Source organism: Bos indicus x Bos taurus, chromosome 19, assembly GCF_003369695.1.
Source record: "Bos indicus x Bos taurus breed Angus x Brahman F1 hybrid chromosome 19, Bos_hybrid_MaternalHap_v2.0, whole genome shotgun sequence".
Taxonomy (NCBI): domain Eukaryota; kingdom Metazoa; phylum Chordata; class Mammalia; order Artiodactyla; family Bovidae; genus Bos; species Bos indicus x Bos taurus.
Genome location: NC_040094.1, coordinates 35,610,794 through 35,631,057, shown reverse-complemented (window position 1 = coordinate 35,631,057; position 20,264 = coordinate 35,610,794). Strand labels below are relative to the sequence as shown.

At 58.3% G+C, this 20,264-nt stretch overlaps 1 protein-coding gene across 3 annotated transcripts; it reads left to right on the top strand.

The window, feature by feature from the left end:
• The first annotated feature begins 1 nt into the window (after window position 1).
• DRC3 (dynein regulatory complex subunit 3) lies at window positions 2-20,032 on the top strand. 3 transcript variants are annotated; one of them, XM_027518766.1, is made up of 14 exons: window positions 2-324; window positions 653-763; window positions 3,746-3,907; window positions 4,674-4,790; window positions 6,256-6,422; window positions 9,293-9,439; window positions 10,840-10,959; window positions 11,487-11,599; window positions 12,635-12,809; window positions 15,140-15,271; window positions 17,406-17,476; window positions 18,641-18,764; window positions 19,608-19,739; window positions 19,863-20,032. In XM_027518766.1, exons 3-14 carry the CDS (start codon window positions 3,751-3,753, stop codon window positions 19,974-19,976), a joined length of 1,569 nt encoding a protein of 522 aa, XP_027374567.1. In that variant the 5' UTR covers window positions 2-324; window positions 653-763; window positions 3,746-3,750; the 3' UTR covers window positions 19,977-20,032. The 3 variants fall into 3 exon arrangements, with proteins under 3 accessions (XP_027374567.1, XP_027374566.1, XP_027374568.1); XM_027518765.1 differs by lacking the exon at window positions 653-763 and having other exon boundaries at window positions 62-324; XM_027518767.1 differs by lacking the exons at window positions 2-324; window positions 653-763 and adding an exon at window positions 1,628-1,704.
• Window positions 20,033-20,264: the final 232 nt, after the last annotated feature.

The following is a 20,264-nucleotide window of genomic DNA, read 5'->3' as shown; positions in this document are numbered from 1 at the left end:
GAAATATGATCACGTGGCCGTCAACTTTCACCCAGGATGTCTACTCCCTGACTTCCCCCTAGCAACGGAGTGAGGCGCTTGGTTCTCCTAGCAACCCAGCTCGGCTACCACGAGCAGGTGGCGGACTGTGCCAGAGAAGCTGAGAGCCCGGAGCCGAGAGGCTGCTGAAGGACTTGACCTTTTCACGAAGGAGCCTGCGGGCCGCCCCACGCCGGTCAGGGCCTTCAGGCCTCGTGGGGAGAGAAGCTCGGGAAGCGTTTCCTATGGGCGCAGGCCCCAACGAGACCTTTAAGGTCCCACCCCCGGCCTCCGGGCCAGAGAGAGGTACCCGGCCCACTGATCCCTTTTCAGGAGGACATCACTGACCGTCTGCCCGACCTCTCAACAGCCGCTACCTTGTTCCTTTTCCTTAGAGCTAGCCTTCCTCTTAGTGAAGGGTTTTGGCTTGGAACGTGGATGCCCCGTCAGCAGCTCCCTTCCCAGGCCTCAGTTTCCCCGTCTGGACAGTCAGGCCAATAGGGCTCCCTTCTCTGCTGGCTCCCAGACCAGACCTGTAATTTGATCATGAACGTTACTCCAGAGCGTGGTGAGCACTCAGAAGAGGGTGGTTTTCTCTTATCAATTCACGGCCAATAGGGGCTCCATTTTCCAGGTCCAGTTGATGCCAAGTCCTTGTTTCGCTGGACAATTCAGGATCTGGTTCTCTGTGAGGAGGTGTAAGGCTCTTGGCTGTTCTCCCGACCCACAACAACACTACTGTCAGGCAAGTCAACAGCAGCCCCGGCTGGTGGGGAAGTACTGATAAACCGCCCCCACCCTCCACCCGCCCCCACCCCCCCGCCGCCCCCCCGGGGGAGGACTGTCCTGGTTTGGAGCAAACCTGGAACGGTTATGAGAAACAGTGTGAACTGTGACAATGACCCACAGCATGGGGGTGCAGTTGAGTCTGATTAAGAGCCTGAGCTCTGCATCTCTGACCTCCTACCTCCGCATGCACAGGATGTGTCTGTCAGCTTGGGTGTCACTTGACCTCCTTAACCAGCTTCCGTTTTCTTACCTGAAAACTGCAGAGTCAGTCCCTCACATAAACTACGTTCCTAGAGGTCTCTCAAACCCACTTCTTACCTGCAGCCCAGTCATGTCTTGACTCTTGACATTCTCAGTGCAACAAGCCAGAATGAGCTTCTCCAAATTAAACTCTGATCACGTCACATCCTCGTCATGCCTTGGAGCTTCCTAGGGATCCTGGGATGATCACAACACCCCTGGAGGCCTTGCCACTCTGGGCATCCGGGTGGAACCTGCCTCCTCCTCTCCCAGCTCAGGACCCTCACCCTAAAGACCCCTCCTCCTCCTCTCCTGCCCATCCTCCAGGTCTCAGCCCAGGTCCCCACAAGTATGTTCTCATAGTTCCCTACACTCACAGACTTGTCATAATTTATAGTTAAAGGTTTGTAGGGCTTCCCTGGTGGCTTAGAGGGTAAAGTGTCCGCCTGCAATGCAGGAGACCCGGGTTCAATCCCTGAATTGGGAAGATTCCCTGGAGAAGGAAATGGCAACCCACTCCAGTACTCTTGCCTGGAAAATCCCATGGACGGAGGAGCCTGGGAGGCTGCAGTCCATGGGGTCGCAAAGAGTCGGACACTACTGAGCGACTTCACTTCACTTCACTTCATGATCCTCTGAGTTGGGTCTGAAACAGAGGTAAGGAGGTCTATGAATCACAATACTCCTAAACCCACTAACCGAGTCTTATCCATGCATGTAGTTGCTGTTCGTTGCGCATTTGTGGACTAAATAAATGATCTTAAACAAATATTGGAGGGAGGAGTTACCCATCTTTTACAGATAGGAGGTCGAAGGCTTGGAAAGCAAAGTCAGTTGCCCAAGGGTGCGAATCCAGCTCTGGTGTATGTAACAAACACAGATGTTCCACACCATGTGATGACTGTTGGGCCTGACTGGAAGCAGGCTCGACCCGGCTCAGGGACCAGGCCCTTGTGTGACAGGAGTGATGAGAAGTCAGCCAAAGTTTTGAAATCAGAGTATGAATCATTTCCCAAAGCACAGCACTTGTCTGTAAAGGAAAAAAAGGGGGGGGGGAAGCACAAACACTTTCAAGTAGCATCTGCCAAATACGGCACATTAAAATTTCCCCAGAGAGAAGCTGGTGTCAAGTTATGGGAAATTTTAGAAAAATTGTCCCCATAGAATGGGGAGATAGAGAGAGGTAGAGGACTAGAAATGTCTTTCAGGGGTTGAGTCAATCAGTTGAAGGAGATGAGAGAGTGTGGAAGGACCCAGGAAGAGGGGAGACTCAGAGGAGAAGTGGGTGCAGGAAGAGGGAGGCTGTTCCTGCTCTGGGGCCACCGGGACCAGGCTCGTGGACACTCCAGAAACAGAAGATGCACAACTGCACAAGCTGCATGGCGGGGTAGGGGAGAGGCAGCCAGGCAGGGGGTCTCTGAGACCCCGTGCAGGATTGCCAGGCCTGCCCCACTTTGCCCAACACCAGGAGTCTCCCCAGCAGCGCTCGATGGAATAAAAAGTCGATTGTGGGGCTGCATCATCAGGGACCAGCGGGGCAGGGAGGCCTGGCGTGGGCATGCAAAGGCCAAGGTAGGAAGCGAAGCCAGCAGGCAGGTGAGAACGGGGTGGAGAGTAGGGGAAAGACTGAACGTCCAGAGCATTCCGAGGCAGAATCAGGGCGTTTCCAGTAGCATGTGCCCTCCCACAGGGTCCAGCCCTTCTGGGTGTGCTAGGAGGGCTGGTAATCATGGACTGAGGTCAAGCTGCCCAGGACCATGGCTCTGTCCAACCAAGAACAGCAGTGTGGGTTCGTCTGTGACCCACCCCGCTGTGCCTCAGCCGAATCCCTTTGGACCAGTAGCAACAGATACCTCCTGGGTTAGTTTAGGGAAATGAGGATTTAACTCGTGAAGTCAGTGCCCTGTCTAGGGGCCTGGGGTCAGAGGTCCAGGGGCCCGGGGTTGGAGAAGGAGGGGCTGGGAAGTCAGCGAGGGGAAGGCAGCCTCTGCCTGTCCTTTTATCTTTTTTCCTGGATCAAGTTCCCTTCTCGCTTCTGTCTGTCCATCTTCCACAGGCCCTGTTACTCTCTCACTCACCATGTCCCTGACCAGCCCTTAGCTCCCAGTGCCTTCCCAGCTCAAGTAGCCAGCGCTGATGGGTGCTTTGTCCTGTGGCCCTAGTTCACATCTCTCTGGGGAGGGTCACGAACAGCCAGCTTGAGTCTGTGTGTACCAGTGGCTACACCCTGGGCACCTGTGGTTGGGGATGCTTACAGATATGGCCACCTTCAGAGGGTGAGGCTCTCAGGGAAGGGGGGCCGGGCCTGGCGGGCCTGGCTGGGGCCACCAAGGACTGTGATCAGTGCTTGGTGCCGAGAAACACAACAAGGGTGGGCACAGAAAGCCAGAGGCCCAAGATGGCGACGGCTTTGCAGGCAGCTGAGCTCCAGAGGCTAAAGGGATCAGTATGGATATTGGGGCCAGGGTAAGGGTCACAGCCTGGTTGTGGAGACAAGGGGTGCGCCACTGTTGGTGGGCACCAGGCCAGTGGGGGTCTGGGGAGGCCCATGTTTAGCAGCCAAGAGTGGGAGGGGCCTGCCTTCAGAGCGTCATGGCCGCAACATTACTCCATGATGCAGTGAAAGGATACTGGCCAGACCCCGCCCTCAAAGGGAGGCAGGAGAGGCGGCCTCAGCCAGGGTGTTGGTGTTTTCCAGGAAGGATGAACCGGCTGTACGACATGGAGCCCAGAGTGATGGACGATGACATGCTCAAGTTGGCCGTAGGGGAGCAGGGCCCACGAGAGGAGGCCGGGCAGCTGGCCAAGCAGGAGGGCATTCTTTTCAAGGACGTCGTGTCCCTGCAGTTGGACTTCCAGAGTGCGTGTCCTGGGCGGGGCCGGGCAGGGCGGGCGCGGGCAGCCAGTTCCATACACGGTCCACAGTCTATGGGCCTTGGTTGTATTTGGGCCACCTGGGTTGAAAGGCACAAGACCAGCATGCGTGGTTTTAGACTTGATATCGAGTGAGGGTGGCACTCTTGGTGGCTGTGACAGAGGGTCTGCTTGCCTCAGGAACAAGGGGGCAGTCAGCCGCATGACAGGGAGCTGGTCTTCAGAGGACTCAGGATCAGTGATGTGAGGAGCCCACCTCTGTGTGGGCAGTTCCTCCCCTCATAGTATATGGACATTCGGGGGCCATTTCTCTGCCCCTTATGGGCCCCCATCTTTGGGCAGACACACAGCGTGCAATTCTAGGTAGAGACATGCAGGGTCCTTGTGGCCAGAGCACCCCCCAAAATGCTCAACTGGCCATCCCTGTAGCCTTGATTCCCTTTGTCACCCCGGGGGGCCCTGCTGTGCCCTCTGACCAAGCCCAGGCATTTCGAGGGGGAGCTGTGTGAGTCCTTGCCCTGGAGGGCCCACCTGCCTCCATCTTGCAGTGTGGCCCGCAGTGGCCCCAGCACCAGCACTAACAGGGACTCTGAGTTCCGCAGAGCTGGGCCCACACTTCCAGGGTCCCTGGCACCCCAGGGAAGGCAACGGGGCTTCTGGGGCCTCTCCCACAGTCAGCATCTGTCATCCAGCCCCCATGACACTGGTACTAAACCCTGACACCCACCTGGGCGCGCCCTCCATTGTTTCAGACATCCTCCGCATCGACAACCTCTGGCAGTTTGAGAGCCTTCAGAAGCTGCAGCTGGACAACAACATCATTGAGAAGATCGAGGGCCTGGAGAACCTCACGCGCTTGGTCTGGCTGGGTGAGGCCCCACGCAGCCCCACTTCCCTGCTGGCCCAGTGCTGGTCCCCTCCAGCAGGTGCTCTATCTGCTGGAAGCAGGAAAGCCTCTGTCCAGTGATGGTCACCCAGGGATACAGCCACAGCTGGGAGGAGCTGGGCCCTGGGATGCAGGGGTGTGGGGTGAGGAGAGGGTGTTTGATGGTTCAGTGCACCCACAGCCCCCCCGAATCCATAGCCACCCCCTACCTGCACCCACAGCCCTCTGCCTGCACCCATGGCCCCCTGCCTGCAACCATGGCCCCCACCTGTACCTACGGCCCTGCCATACTCACGGCCCCCCTGTACCCACATCCCCCTATTGCACCCACGGCCCACCCCCGCCTGTACCCACAGCCCCCTGCCTGCACCCATGGCTCCTGACTGTACCCACAGCACCCCCCCGTACCCACAGCCCTGCCCTAAAGCCACAGCACCCCCTCGCCTGTACCCATGGCCCCCTGACTGCACCCATGGCCCCTGCCTGTACCCACAGCCCCTTCTGTACCCACAGCCCCTTCTGTACCCACAGCCCGGCCCCCCTCCACATGCATAGGCCCTGCTGGTGGCCAGTCTGCTGTCACAGTGCTGAGGGTAAGCTGGAGCCGGCTAGTCCTGCTGCCCACATCTTGTCCCAACTCTACACTCAGGGATGCCCTGTTGGTAGCCTGACACTGGCAGTAGGAGTATTTACACCACAGCAATCTGCAGGTGCTACAAATCCTAGCTGCCCCCCCCCCACCCCTTTGTTAAACATCTACCAGCTTGTCTGCAAAGAACAGAGCCTGGCAGGAAAGGAAGTAGGGGAACCCAGTCAGGCCCCACTCTGCCGAGCTGCTAACACATTCTGGATATGTGAGCTCACCTCCTGCACCTCACTTTCCTTATGTGTTGTTGACCTTGGGCACCTGGCACCCTTGAATCTTGGCTCCCTCATCCTGAAGACTTGGTGATGACACCTCTGCTTGTGAGGGTGAAACAAGGAAAAGCACGGGGCGGTAGTGTCCCAGGACAGCATCCCCTGAGGGGCCGGGGAGGCTAAATGACTTCTGGAGCCCCTTAAACACGAGGGCTTTAGCTGAAAGCTCGTGAAAAGTTCCCACTTTGGGCCTTGGGGCCATCCGTGTTCCAAGATAGTGTTGCAGCCACAACCCCCTCAAACCCCAACACTGCAGTGGCAAAAAGCAGTTTGATTCCCAAAGATGAGAAACCTGGAGTAGAGAGAGTCCTCAGGTCAGCTGGGGTTGGGCCTGGAGTGTGGGGTGGCCTGGCCTCAAGGGTTTCCCACTCCCCAAGATGTGCTGACCCCACCCCAGTGAGTTTCCATCCCAGATCGCGGGCCGCACAGATGGGAGCCTTTGCCTGCCTCTGTGACCGGGAAGGAGACAGTAGAGCCGAGGTGGGGGGTCAGCTCCAGGAAAGTCCCCCTAAGCCAGGCCCATCCTCCAGACCTGTCTTTCAACAACATCGAGGCCATCGAGGGTCTGGACACGCTGGTCAACCTGGAGGATCTGAGCCTGTTCAACAACCGCATCAGCAAGATCGACTCACTGGACGCGCTGGTCAAGCTGCAGGTGTTGTCGCTGGGCAACAACCATATTGGGAACATGATGAACGTGAGCATGGGCACTGGCAGGGGTGGGGGGCACCATGGGGGGAGCTCCCCACCGCCCCCCACCCCATCCTAGAAAAGCTGGAAATCTGGATTCAAGGACATTCAAATACCAGCTTAGCCCATGGGGGCCTGCATGTGGGTGTGTGTGTGCCCCACCCCCACTCACTCAGCAGACATTGCTGAGGGGGGCCCTCTTGCCTGTGGGGCATCTGGCCTGTGCCCAATGGGGACAGAGACCAACAGCAGCCTCAGGTTGCTGGCAGGGCTGGCAGAGGCTACAGGGCAGTGCCCCAGGCAGAGCAGCTAGAGCAACGGACCGGCGGGGGGAGGCCCTGGGCCGGGAATTCAGCATCCAGGGCTCAGTGCCCATCTGTTCCTGAGGACAGACAGCACTCCACCCCACAGGCCATCGTGAGGGTCAAGTCTGTCCATGTAGGGCAGCTGCGGCACAGAGGGGCTATGGAGGAAATGGTGCTTATTCAGGAATTTTCAGTTAAGGGTAAACCCCAAACAGCCCTAGATCGTGCTTGTGGGAACCTTTCTGAGTGCTTAGATCTGCTGCTGCCTGGGTAGGTCCAGCACCTGGGAGCCTGTATGTGAGTGGACTGCCTCTGACTTGTCATCCTCAGACACTGGCCCTGACCCTGAGCAGATCCAGGCCTGGGCAGGGAGGGGACACCGACTCAGGCCGTGCCCTACCCTGCTGTGAACACCCCCCTCCCTCCCTGGCTTGGGCTGTTCTTTTGTCCCCATTTCCCCAGGGCATGCTGGGTGCCAGGCACGCACCCCCCACCCCATGAAGACAGGAGAAGCAGGTGCAGCTGGTCCCCAGAGAGACAGGCAGGGGGCGCTGGCTTCATGGCCGACAAGCCCAGAGCATCTCTGGTTTCAGTCCTTACCTGCCCTGAGTTTCTTACATCTGATTATAGACTTTCCTGTTATGTATTTATTAGGCTTGTTTTCATTTTGTTAATTGAATTAAAAGCAAGTGGCTGACTCAGCAGAACTCAGGGCATGCACAGCAGAGCCCTTCGCTCCTGACCTCAGCCCGTGTCCCCTGCCAGAGGCCACAGCTGCTCCTAAATTGCACATGTGTCTTTCCAGACATCTTACTGTCGAAATGTTTCACACGATTGTCACACCTGTCCAGCTACTCTCCAGAGCCTGCCTTGGGTCGTCCCCCCCAACCCAAGTCATTGGTGCCCTCTACACCACAGGCCATTCCATTGCCTAGATTATGCAGGATGGAGTTCTCCAGCCCCCATGGGTGGACGCTGAGGTGTTCTCCGACCTCACGCTGTCACACACAGGCTGTTGGGGATGTCTTTAATCGGGGCTGACTGTGTACCTGGATGAGCCCCTGTGGGAGATGAATTGCTCCAGGTGGAGTTGCTGGGTCCGAGGGCATTTTCTCATTGTGATGGGTCTTGCTGCGTGGCCATCTATAGAAGTGGAACCACTTACAGACCCAGCAGCAATGACGAGAAGTCCTGTCCCTCTAACCACCCACAGCACACTTTGCTCCCAGACCTTTCTTGCTTTGATGATCCCAAAGACGAAAACTGGAATCTCACTGGGAGAGCTCTTAAAATGAAATCAGGTCCTGACCCCCTGCCCCACCCCACATACCCTGAAAACTCCAACAGCTCCCATTTCCCTAAGACAGCTTTCAAACTCCTGACCGCCGCCCATCAGGTCTCGGGTGAATCAGCGCTGGCCTTGTTCTCAGTATCATCTCAGACCTCCTGGCCCCTCCCTGCTTCCTGGCACCGGCCACGCTCTTTCCCACAGCACAGCCTTCCCTTGTGCTGCTCCTGGGAGTACACTCGCCACTGCTCTTCCCGCTGCTTCCTCAGAGTTCAGAGGCTCAAATCCTAATGGAACCCCACCCCCATCATTGTCCCTAAGGCTCCCTCCCTACCTGCCCCCCTCGAGTTCTTCGAGTACTTATGACCAACAGCAATGACTCTGACTTTTAAAAAACATTTCTTTTTGGCTGTTCTGGGTCTTTACTGCTTTCCTCAGGCTTCCTCCAGTTGCGCAGACGGAGGAGGCGGGCCCACCCTCCAGATGCGGCGTGCTGGCTTCTTACTGTCGTGGCTCTCTTGTTGCAGAGCACGGATCTAGGCGCGTGGGCCCAGTGGCCTTGGTGCACGGAGGCTCAGCTGCTCGGCGGGATCTTCTGGGGCCAGGGATGGAATCTGTGTCCCCTGCATCGGCAGGCAGATTCTTATCTGCAGTGCTACTAGGGAAGTCCCTCGGCTGACTTTTGAAGCATTCCTGTCCCCTGCCCTTAGAGTGTCAGCTCCTGCTCTGAAGGCTCTGTTCCCACTGTGTCCCCAGGCTGGCAGGTGCTCTGTGATGTTTGTTGAACGAATAAACAACTGACAAGGGAATCCCTTCAGGAAGGAAGAGAAGCAGGTTTCTCTTCTGTCTTTAGCACAGGGGAGGAGATGCTGTCCGATGAGGGGGCTGGTGGTCTTGCTGAATGTCCCCCGTTACTAACAACAGGAAAATTAAATGGTTGTTAGTGGTGGTCCCACAAGCTGCCACCCAGTAGATCCAGGTTCTGCTGAATTTCAGGGCACAGGGCCTTTCAGAGCACTTGACGGGTGGAAAGGGCGCCTGTGCTGAGAGCGGAGGGCGGAGGGACAGCGGGCGCTTGGGGAGCGGGTGCCAGCCCTCTTCTTGGTGCTCCTTGTGGCGTTGGGTCCTCTCAACACCTGCGTGTGACACCCCTGCGGCCCCTTCACAGACGAGGAGACTGGGCCCCCAGAGTGTGGGACCCCTGGCAAAGACCGCGGCTCCTCCTTGTGGCTTCCCAGCGTGGGCAGAGGGAAGAGAAAGGAGACAGGCCCGCTCTCCCCTCAGATCATCTACCTGCGGCGGTTCAAGGCCCTGCGCACGCTCAGCCTGTCCGGGAACCCGGTGGCCGAGGATGAGGACTACAAGATGTTCATCTGCGCCTACCTCCCCGACCTTGTGTACCTGGACTTCCGGCGCCTCGACGACCACATGGTAGTCTTCCTTCGACATGGGCTCCGCGGGTCAGCATCCAGGCTCTGGGCATCTGGGGAGGGCCACGTCCACGGGAGGAGAGGAAAGCGGCCCCTCCTGGAGGCTCCTGACCCTAACGGCCCCAGTCACTGTGGTACACGTTCTTGGCCGGGCCCTGTCCTGGGCCTCCTCCCGCCTCCTCGCTGCCGTCCTGCTCTATCTGCTTCTCCGTGAACAAGTCTGGAGACTAAGTGAGAGTCGGCCCTCAGTGGGCTCAGCAGCTCGGGGCAGAGTCAGGACTCACCCCCACAATAGGCGACCCCAGGAGTGACACTGAAAGGTCATGGTAGCACTCCAAAGTGCCAACCTCGCTGACCCCAGAGAGATGCCCCCAGGACCCCACGGCCGAGGGGGCCATCGGAGAGCTGGGCCCAACTGGTCTGCACCAGAGCCAGGGTCTCAGGCCTGCGGGAGCCTCACCCCATGAGGAAGCCCCTGCCCCCGCCGTCCACTGCCTGGCCAGGCCACCCCTGCCTCTGTCCTACACCCCTGCTGGGAGCTTTTTACCCTTTGCCGTGTGACCAGTTTGTGGGTGCTTTGCCCCCAGGGGAAAAAAACCCCGCCCAACAGGAGGCCTCTGGCAGCAGGATGGGATGAAAGCAGGGTATGAGGAGGTGGGGGACTTGCCATCCCCCCATCAGAAGCTGCTGCCTTTCCTGGGAGGAAGGAGCCTGTGTCTGGGGTTGGGGGAGGCCCTGAGGTGATGTGGGGGCACGGGGAGAGCTGGCTGGTCCCCGGGTCTCTGTGCTGACCCTGCTGGCCTGGCTGCTGCGCCGCCTTCCAAGTGTGGAGCTCTCTGCTCGCAGGAACCTTTCTAGGGGGGTCCACAGAGACCAGTGGGGATCCACAGAGACTGGGGGTCCACAGATACCAGGGGGGTCAGAGAGTTGCCCCACCTTCCCCAACCACGCCCTTCTCTTGTCCAGGAACAGGACAGGACTGTGAAAATTTTAATTTCAAGACTGTCAAGTCTTATTTTTTGCATTTAGGCAATACTTTGAAGGGCAACGGGGGCTCAAATGCTGAGAATAAGCTGAGAGTGTTGTGCCCAGGCCTGTGGCTCGCACCCCCCACTGCAGCTCTCCCCTTGTGCATCCCTAAAACTGGGCCAGAGCCCAGCTGGGGAAGGTGTGGGAGCCAGCGGGTCTGCAGGGGGCCTCCACCCCAGAGACTGCCCACATCCTCGCTCAGCCTGCCCTTGCGGCACCCACACTGATTTACCCGAGGCTCAGAATACTTGGGAAGGGTGGGGGAGGGAAAACAAGCCACTCCTGTCCAGGCCCCGCCCATGCGGGGAGGCCAGCGTCTCCGAGGGACCCCTGGTCCCAGGGTAACGGTGCCCCTTCCCGCTTCTCCTACAGAAAGAGTTGGCGGAGATGAAGCACCAGTACAGCATCGACGAGCTGAAGCACCGGGAGAACCTGATGCAGGCGCGGCTAGAAGACGAGCAGGCCCGGCGGGAGGAGCTGGAGGAGCACAAGGTGAACGGCTGCCCGCCGGGGACCCACTGCTCCGCCCGCCCTTCCTGCCCCGCCCCGCCCCGCCCCACCTCACCCGGTCTCCGGCAGGTTCATGAAGGTCGGCAGGGCCCAGGCCCCCAAAACCTGTCATTTGATTGAAAACAGCTGGTACGCAGGGTCTCTGGGCCGCTGGAGCCTCAGTCAGGACAGTCACGCTGACCTGTCGCCCCACCCCCGACTCTGTCCCACGGCCCCCGGGCCCCGCTCTAGCTCCAGGGCGGGGGACTCTGTGCCGAATGGTTTTTCAGAGCAGTCCCTGGTCCTTAAGCCCACTGGCCAGTTCCCCGGGAATGCTCATTTCTCCCAGGGTGCCCCTGCTCAGCAGGACCAAGCTGAGGGCACCCTTCAGTTTTCTGCCTCTCTAGCTCTGGCCTCACCCAGCCCTTCGCCTGCCCATCCCTGCCTGCCTTCCCAAGGGCTGGGCATGCATGGCCCCAGTGCCTAGCACAGGGTCCTGCCCAGGAAGCCCGCTGTGTCTCTGACCACAGGCAGCCTTCGTAGAGCAGCTAAATGGCACCTTCCTGTTCGACAGCATGTATGCTGAGGACGTAGAGGGCAGCAAGTTGTCCCACCTGCCCGGAGTGGGCGAGCTCCTGGAGGCATATCCTTCCAGATCACGGCCACCAGTCCAGGGGGAGTCCCCTACCCCTCTGGGCCCCAGGGCAGTGCACCCAGGGCAGCGAGGACCAGGTCAGAACACATGGGGTGTCTGGTCGGCAGGGCCCAGGTTGCCGGGGATGCAGCCTAGCTGTTCCCGGGTCCTGCTGTGTGCTCTGCACCCAGTGTTTACAACCGTGTCACCACCCGCGGGGTGGGTGCTGTCCCAGACCCCGGCTTGCAGCTGGGGAAGTCAAGCTTGCAGAGGGAGACGTGTTGCATGGTTAGGGGCTGCAGGCTGGGCCTGATCCCTTCCCCCAGAGGATGTGACTGATGGGCACTTGTCACCATAGCCACCTACCCAAGACCCTCCCTGAATTCTCAGGCTGAGGGTGGAGATGCCCGATCACCTCCTTATACTCCATCCCAACTGTGGCTCTGCCTCCAGGCCCACATGCCACCCCGACCTGGCTGTACCCACCAGGCAGATCCCCGCCCCCCAGGCGCCCTCTCCCCAGGCAGCCCACCCCAGGCAGTCCACCCCCAAGGCAGCCCACCCCAGGCAGCCCACCCCCCAGGCAGCCCACCCCCAGGCAGGCTACCCCAGGCAGCCCCCCACCCCGGCAGCCCACCCCCAGGCAGCCCACCCCCCAGGCTGCCCACCCCAGGCAGTCCACCCCCAAGGCAGCCCACCCCCCAGGCAGCCCACCCCAGGCAGTCCACCCCCAAGGCAGCCCACCTCCCAGGCAGTCCATCCCAGGCAGCCCACCCCCCAGGCAGTCCACCCCCAGGCAGGCTACCCCCAAGCAGCCCACCCCCCCAGGCAGTCAACCCCCAGGCAGTCCAGCCTCAGGCAGCCCACCCTCCAGGCAGTCCACTGCAAGCAGCCCACCCCCCAGGCAGCCCACCCCCCAGGCAGTCCATCCCAGGCAGTCCACCCCCAGGCAGGCTACCCCCAGGCAGCCCACCCCCCAGGCAGCCCACCCCCCAGGCAGCCCACCCTCCAGGGCAGCTGCAGGCTTCCTTAACAGTCGTTCACCTACAAGGATAAGTTTGTCATCATCTGTCTGAACATTTTTGAGTACGGCCTGAAGCAGCAGGAGAAGCGGAAGGCAGAGCTAGACACCTTCATGGAGTGTGTGCAGGAGGCCATCCAGGAAAACCAGGAGCAGGGCAAGCTCAAGATTGCCAAATTCGAGGAAAAGCACTTGCTGGTGGGTCCCGTCCCCCTCCCCACCTCCCGCTGCAGGTGCCCACCTGCCAGAGGCCCAGTCCCTCCTTGGTCATTGTCCCTGTTCACCAGTTCACCAACTCAGGCTTCTACCTGTCCCACCCACTGCAGCTCCTCCACTATCCCAGGCTCACAGTGGGGTCTCCATGACTTTTTGCCTCGGTGGTTTCATTACCCCAGTGGTCACAACAAAGAGGATGACCACTGCACGTGAGTGCCAGCCTGGGAAGCCAGGCCCCCTCCTCTCCTAGGGGTCAGCGCTGCTCTGGGCACCTCTCCTGGGGCTACAGCAGGGTGAGCCACAGACTGTGCAGAGGGGCCGCACCGCAAGCAGGGCCGTGTGTACCCGGCAGAGTGGTTTCAGTTAATGTTGCTTTTGCAGACAGGATTACTGACCTGCTCCAAAGCTATGGAGAAGGCAGTGGCACCCCACTCCAGTACTCTTGCCTGGAAAATCCCATGGACGGAGGAACCTGGTAGGCTGCAGTCCGTGAGGTTGCTAAGAGTCGGACACGACTGAGCGACTTCACTGTCACTTTTCACTTTCATGCATTGGAGAAGGAAATGGCAACCCACTCCAGTGTTCTTGGCCTGGAGAATTCCAGGGACGGGAAGCCTGGTGGGCTGCCGTCTGTGGGGTCGCACAGAGTCAGACACGACTGAAGCGACTTAGCAGCAGTAGCAGCAGCCAAAGCTATGGACTTTGCTTTTCTCCAAAAACCACTGGCACAGCAAGCCAGTGAGTCCCCACAGCATCCAGGTTAAAGGAGTGAGAAGCTGGTTAAGGACTTAGTTTAAAGAGGAGGAAAACCGCCCCCCCCTGGTGACATAGGTCAGGCTGACAGGCCTTCCAGGGTTCCCACTAATGAGAGACACCTTCAGCCAGAGCTTCAGACCTCAGGGCAGGAGCTCGTTTGTTCACACATGTATTGCCTTTGGCCTGAAGAGGGTTTTAAACTGTTTTGAGCGTTTTTCTGACATTGAAAACGGGAGGATTTCACAGAACTGTGATTGCCAACGTCCCTGGCGGCTGCCCCTGGGCCAGCCGAGTCTCCCAGTCCCCATCCCCATCACGTTGGGTCCCTGTAGCCACTGGGCTTGGGATGTCTGGACGTCCTCCAGCCAGTGCTCCTGGAGCCCCGGGCGCACTGGTTGACCTAGCTCCCAGGTCTGGGGCGTGTCTTCAGGGAGAGCTGACGCCCCCACCATGGCGATGTTCAAATGTCGCCTCCGACTAGGCAGCTGACCCGAGCCTTCTCTTCCAGGCTCTTATAATATGCCCTCACCCATTTGGTTTTTGATTTATTTCTGTCTCTTTTTTGTTGTTGTTGTTTAGATTACTTTGTAGCAACTCTTTATAGATTGAGAAATTATGTCAGTGAAATGAGTTGCAAATATTTTCCTGTTTCCTATTTGTCTTACCATTATGTCTATGGCACTTCTGACATTCAGAATTTTAAAAAATAATGTAGTAGAAATTATCAATATTTTCTTCCAGTCACACCTAGAAAGGATTTCTCCACTCTGAGATTATTTATTAAAGCCCCCCCCCCCTTTCTTTCTTGAGGTACTTTCATGGCTTTATATTTTACATGTTAATCTTCCCTCTGTCAGGATTTGCTTTCATGTCAGGCTTGAGCTCGGGAAGAAGCCTGACCTTCCTCCAGATGGGGCGGCCATGACCACAAGCACCCTTCACCCCCAGTCTTGCTGGGTCACTCCACTGACATTGCATCCAGCAGCCGAACCCCCAGGCCCTTCATTAGTGAATGGCTGGTACTGGGTGCGGCTCCGACTACCCATGCTGTCCAGCCCACTAGCACCTCTTTTCACAGACAGACCTGCGTCTGCTTACCGCTGGCAGCTGTGTGCTCACGGGGCACTGTGGGGGTCCAACCTTGTGTGATAACCCTCTTCACTGCCCCGCTGGTCGTGGACCCCTCCCTGATCAGAGCCCCACTGAGCCAAGACCTCAGAGATGCCACCCCATCCCCTGGCTTTGTGATGCTCAGGCTCTCTGCCCCTGCACCCAAGGAGATGGGAGTTACTTGAGGTCACACAGTGACCCAGCCTGGTCCTGATTCAGGTCCAGGTGACTCTGAAGCTATTGTCCCCTCCACCTCCAATAAGTCCCTGGCTGGTGGAGCCTCTGCTCTGACCACCTCCATCCTGCATGGAGGGGGTGGACCTGACACTTGAATGTGGGCCAACCCCAGAATCCAGGTTCTGACCCACAAAACCAAACCATCGCCTGTCATTTCAGGAATTACACTTCATCGTAGATTTCTGCCTAAAGCACAGTTTTGTTTGCAGAGTTTAAATGCCATCCGAGAGGAGAGTGAACTGAGTAGCATCGAGACAAAGATAGTGGAGTACAGCGAGGACATCACGGAGCTGTTCAACGTGCTCATGACGCTGGAGATGCAGCTGGTGGAGCAGCTGGAGGTGAGGTGGGCTGGGTGCAGCTCCAATGCAGGAATCGGACAAAGGGCCCGGTGTGGCTGTGAGGGTGAGCCACGGCTGCAGTGAAAGAACCCGCCAAGGCCACACCTCCTGGGGGCCAGAACCCTCCGGTACGAATCGGCGGCCCACACGAGAGCTTTCTGTGCCTCCAGCACTTTCCAGTCACTGAGATGCCCAGTGGTCCTTGTGCAGCACAAGAATTGAGCTCGTCTCTTTGGAGTGAGCGCCTGACCCAGGAAGAGCCTGGAGCCCTGGCAGGGAGAGTCTTTGCTTAGACCCACAGAGCTGTCAAAAAACAAAGTGGACCCCCACTTTCCACCCACCCCACCCCTGCTCTGGAGATCTGGGATGGAGCCAAGGCTGCCAGCACTGCCACTTGTAGTTACCGTATCTCAGGGCAGAGCAAGGAGCCTAACAGCGCTGCTGCCTGATCTGGGGCAGCCAGACTGACCTGTGCATTCAGCAGGCAGCCAAGCAGCCAAGGCTGGGCCCTGAGCACAGTGATGAACAGAACGGGCTGGGCAGAGACAGTGACCCACCAGACTGGGAGAGGTTCCTGCCGTGTCTCGGAGAAGAGCTTGCTCCCCATGGGGGCTCTGGCACCGCTGAAAACGGCCCGCTAGCATCAGGGCTCAGGCAGTAGCTCCCAACCTTCCCAAGCAGGGAGTCCCCTTTCTATCACCCCCCAGTCCTCCAGGACTTGTGCTTGTCTTACTAATGGCCAAAAAGCAATCAGTAGAACCCTTGCTTTTCAGTGCTGTTGTTCAGTCGCTAAGTTGTGTTCAAATCTTTGCAACCCCATAGACTGCAGCCTGCCAGGCTCCTCTGTCCTCCACTATCTCCCGGAGTTTGCTCAAACTCATGTGCACTGAGTCAGTGATGCCATCCAACCATCTCATCCTCTTCTCGCCCGCTTCTCCTCCTGACCTCAATCTTTTCCAGCAACAAGGTCTTTTCCAAAGAGTCGGCCCTTCACATCAGGTGGCCAAAGCTTCAGCTTCAGCATCAGTCCTTCCTATGAGTATTCAGGGTTGGTTTCCTTTAGGTCTCATCAATGACTCTATTTTCATTTATTACAAGAGTGTTAACACACATTTCAAAGATGTATATTTAGCTCGGCTTCCGCAGTCCTCAGACTCAACCTGCCCTCCCCGTGCTCTCAGCCCACCCTGCGGCCCCTGGAGTCTAGGGCAGGTCAGGGGAGTGACCACCCTGCGAGTCAGGGGCAGCAGCCCTCCCCGTGGCACCTGGGTGAGGCCGGTGCCTTAACGAGCACTGGATGCAGCTGTGCAGGGCCACCCTCACGGAGAAAGGTGGGAGCCTTGAAAGCAAGAGGCCTAGGGAGCAGCTGGCACTCCCAAGGATCTCCTCTCTGCCAGGCACCTCCCAAAGTACTTTGTGTGAAGAAATCCATTCCTGCTTCACCACAACCTATGTGGAAGAAATCCATTTCACAGAAGAGGAAGCTGAGGCCCAGGGAAGTTAATGACTTTCCCTGAGTTGCAGACAGTGGTGGAGCTGGCAGGCAGCCTAGCTCCTAGCGACTCCTTCATTTTGTTTCTGCGGAGGTGATGGAGGCAGGGGGCTTCCCTGGTGGCTCAGACAGTAAAGAATTTGCCTAAAATGCAGGAAGCTCAGGTTTGATCCCTAGGTGGGGAAGACTCTCCTGGAGAAGGAAATGACAACCCATTCTAGTATTCTTGCCTGGAGAATTTCATGGACAGAAGGGCCTGATGGCCTACAGTCCATGGGTCCAGATGCCATTGGGAAGCCCCAGGGAGTGGGAGAGTTCTGTGTGTGCATACTTGAGGAGGGGTGGGGGGTGAGCAGAGAGACAGCACAGGCTAAGGCCTGGAGAAGGCACCCACTAAAGCCCTGAGACTGAGGGGTGAGCGAGAGAACAGGCTGGAGGGTGACAGCTGAGGGAAGGTGGTCACCACCCCCTGTGAGGCCAGGCAGTTTCAAGGTCTTGGGTCACGACCCGGTAAGCCGTAAGCAGCACTGTGGCTCTGGCGTGAAGTCAGCGGCTGCTGCTGCTGCTGCTAAGTCGCTTCAGTCGTGTCTGAGTCTGTGCAGAGTTCACGTCTAAACACAACGTGTTCTTTATCATTTCCAGGAGACTATAAACATGTTTGAAAGGAACATCATCGACCTGGTGGGACTCTTTGTGGAGAACGTCCAGAGCCTATATCCTTTCCTTGAGGACCCTCCAGGGAGGCACTGTGGGCCAGGGGCTTCTGCCCGCAACATGGTGCCCACCACCAGACCCACGGGGAGGCGCCCACATTCTAAACCAAAGACACAGAGGGTAGAGCTTCTGCACTGCTTACGAAAGATGAAAATAAGTGGGGTCTCTTCCAGGTGGCCCCCTGTGGGTTCCCATGCCTACTCCCTCCACCAGAGCCCTAGACACACTGGCAGAGAGTAAAAAGCCAGCGCTTTATAATCAGACTTCACTTTTACCAGAACTGCCTATGCCCCGTTTGACTTACAGGAAGATCTGTATCTCCACCAAGGTGAGATTAAACAGGACCCTGCTTAATGGGCATCTCCACCTTTGAAACTGGGGTTGTAAAACCTCCCATTCTCACCGAGGAAGGAAGCCCACCTTCAAGAGGTGGAGGTTTGCCAACCCTCTGGAACGTTTAAGGAGTGTTTCCTGACCCCGAGCACAAAGGCGCCTTGTTAGAGCAGAAGTCCAGATAGCGGGTTGCTCCACAGGCTGCTGCCTGCAGCACGAGTCCTGGCCATCTGTTCTCTCAGGAGTGACCTCACCTGGAGACCACCCCAGAATCCTCCCCCCGGACCAGCCCATGCTGCAGGTGCTGGGCCCAGGGGTAGGCAACCTCTATGCTGATGCCACTGACAAGTCATCTGTAAGCAGATCAATGTCAGGTTAGGGGCTGACATGTGGGGCATGCCCGGCCTTTTGTCACCTGAACTCAGGGCCCTGAAGTTCACCCCTGTCCTCCTGACCCCAATCCTGCTGTCAGAGAGATGGCAGCAGCTGAGCGGAGGTCGGGACCCTCCCTGAGGGAGAGTCCACTAAGTGAGGACCAGAGGGTGGACCAGAGGGATCAGCTGGAGAGATGGGGAGGACGTTTCCGGCTCAGGGGGCAGAAGAGGATGGGGAGAAGGGATTCTGAGAGGAGGCCTTTAGGATACAACGGAGAGTGAGAGCTGCAAGCAGCGGGGACAAAGGGCTGTGGGGGAGGGAACCAGAAGGGACCCCAAGGGGTGTGGAGGGAGCCGGAGGGCTTGGAGGGCCCGTAAGGGGAGGACAAGCTGGGCCAGTGCAGGGGAGGGTGCTCCAGCCTGCTTGGCCCGGCCTTGGCTTAACTCCGGCTGCACGATGGCGCAGTGCCGGGACCTGGAGAACCACCACCACGAGAAGCTCCTGGAGATCGCCATCAACATCCTGGAGAAGATAGTCAAGGGCGAGATGGACGAGGACCTGCCGGACGACGTGCGCTCGGTGATTGCGGGGGGCGGGGCTGGAGCCCAGTGGGCGGAGCCCGGTGGGCGGTGGCGTCGTGGGGCCCGCCCCCCGGAAAGCTTGAACCCCTCCGGGAGCGTTAATTTCGCACCTGCAGAAGAGGAGATAGGCAGGTGACAGGCTAACAAGTAAAGCACTCAGAGCGGCCCCACTAAAGAGGAGCTCCTGACCACTAAGTGGTTTCAACTGACAGGTTGGTTGAAACCTTTTGGGTTTGGGACAGCCTGCTTTCCCAAAGTGGGGGTTCTGGCACTTTCTAAGACGCAGTGACTACAAAGGAGGTTAAGGTCTGAGATTCCCTCTAGTTACTGGAGAAGCACTGCGGGGTTCTGTCTGGCCGCTCCGGGGACCTCCAGCCAGGCCTGGGGTGGGGGTGGGGGGGACCGACCCACAGTGTCATCCACAGTGGGGAACCGGGTGGGAACATGAAGGCAGGAGCCCAGGCCTACTGGGTTGACATGAGAGCTGCAGAGACCCATTGGCGTATGGCACCTTCTGTCCTCAGAGCAGCCCCGAGACCCCTGGCTGGCCTCACATTTCCCACCTGATGGCAGGTTTCAGGCAAGTTGGACTTGAGAACCTTGGTGAAGTCACAGGGCTGGTCCTATCTTCTTTGGGGGAAGGGCACGCTCCCCATGGGGACTGCCCTGCTGCCCGGGGGCCCTTGCCCTGTCACTGGCACTGCTGGGCCAACAGCAAGAAAGTAGGGACACAGAGCAGGCTCCGCCTCCACCCCCAGAGACCTCAGCCCCTCTCCCCACCGGCTCAGCAGCTCTGCGCTCAGGGTGGATCCAGGCCCTTCACCCACTCTTTCCTTCCCAGCTCTTCGTTGACAAAGACACGATAGTTAACGCAGTTGGGGCCTCGCATGACATCCACCTCCTAAAGATTGACAATCGCGAGGATGAGCTGGTGACCAGGGTCAACTCCTGGTGCACACACCTGCTGGACAAGGTGAGCAGATGTGTGGCAAGGGCAGGTGGCAGGACCTCACCCTGGAGACCAGGGGTGGAGCCACACGTGGGTGGAGATGGGGCAGACTCAGGCAGACAGGCTCAAGATCCGCCTTGCCCTCAGATTCACAAGGATGAGATCATGAGGAACCGAAAACGTGTGAAGGAGATCAACCAGTACGTCGACCACGTGCAGAGCGAGCTGGACAGCCTGGAGTGTGGGGACCTCCTAGACTAGGGCTGCCCTCCCCCACTACAGGTAGAGAAATAAAACATTCCTGTCAGCTTTCTCCATCCTCTTTGTGTCTGCATCTGAGCAGCTGGTGACTGCTTAGAGTGGCTCCTAGGTTCTTGGCTGCCCCTTCTTGTCCCGGGCAGACCCTTCCTCAGGGGCCCAGCCAGCTTTCCAAGGTGGAGGCCATGAGGACCCTAGGACCCTCTAGAGCTGAGAGCGCCGCTGGTGTTACCCGTGAGGTGGGGAGGTGACAAGCACCTCCTCCAAGCACACTCAGGGTGTGGGGACAGT

What these genes read in the sequence shown, in the direction of transcription:
- DRC3 (XM_027518765.1), top strand. Translation starts at nt 264, where the DNA reads ATGGGCGCAGGCCCCAACGAGACCTTTAAGGTCCCACCCCCGGCCTCC. An exon ending in GGCGCCTCGACGACCACATG is followed by an intron (nt 9,440 to 10,839) that starts GTAGTCTTCCTT and finishes CTTCTCCTACAG; the next exon opens with AAAGAGTTGGCGGAGATGAA. An exon ending in TGCCGGACGACGTGCGCTCG is followed by an intron (nt 18,765 to 19,607) that starts GTGATTGCGGGG and finishes TTTCCTTCCCAG; the next exon opens with CTCTTCGTTGACAAAGACAC.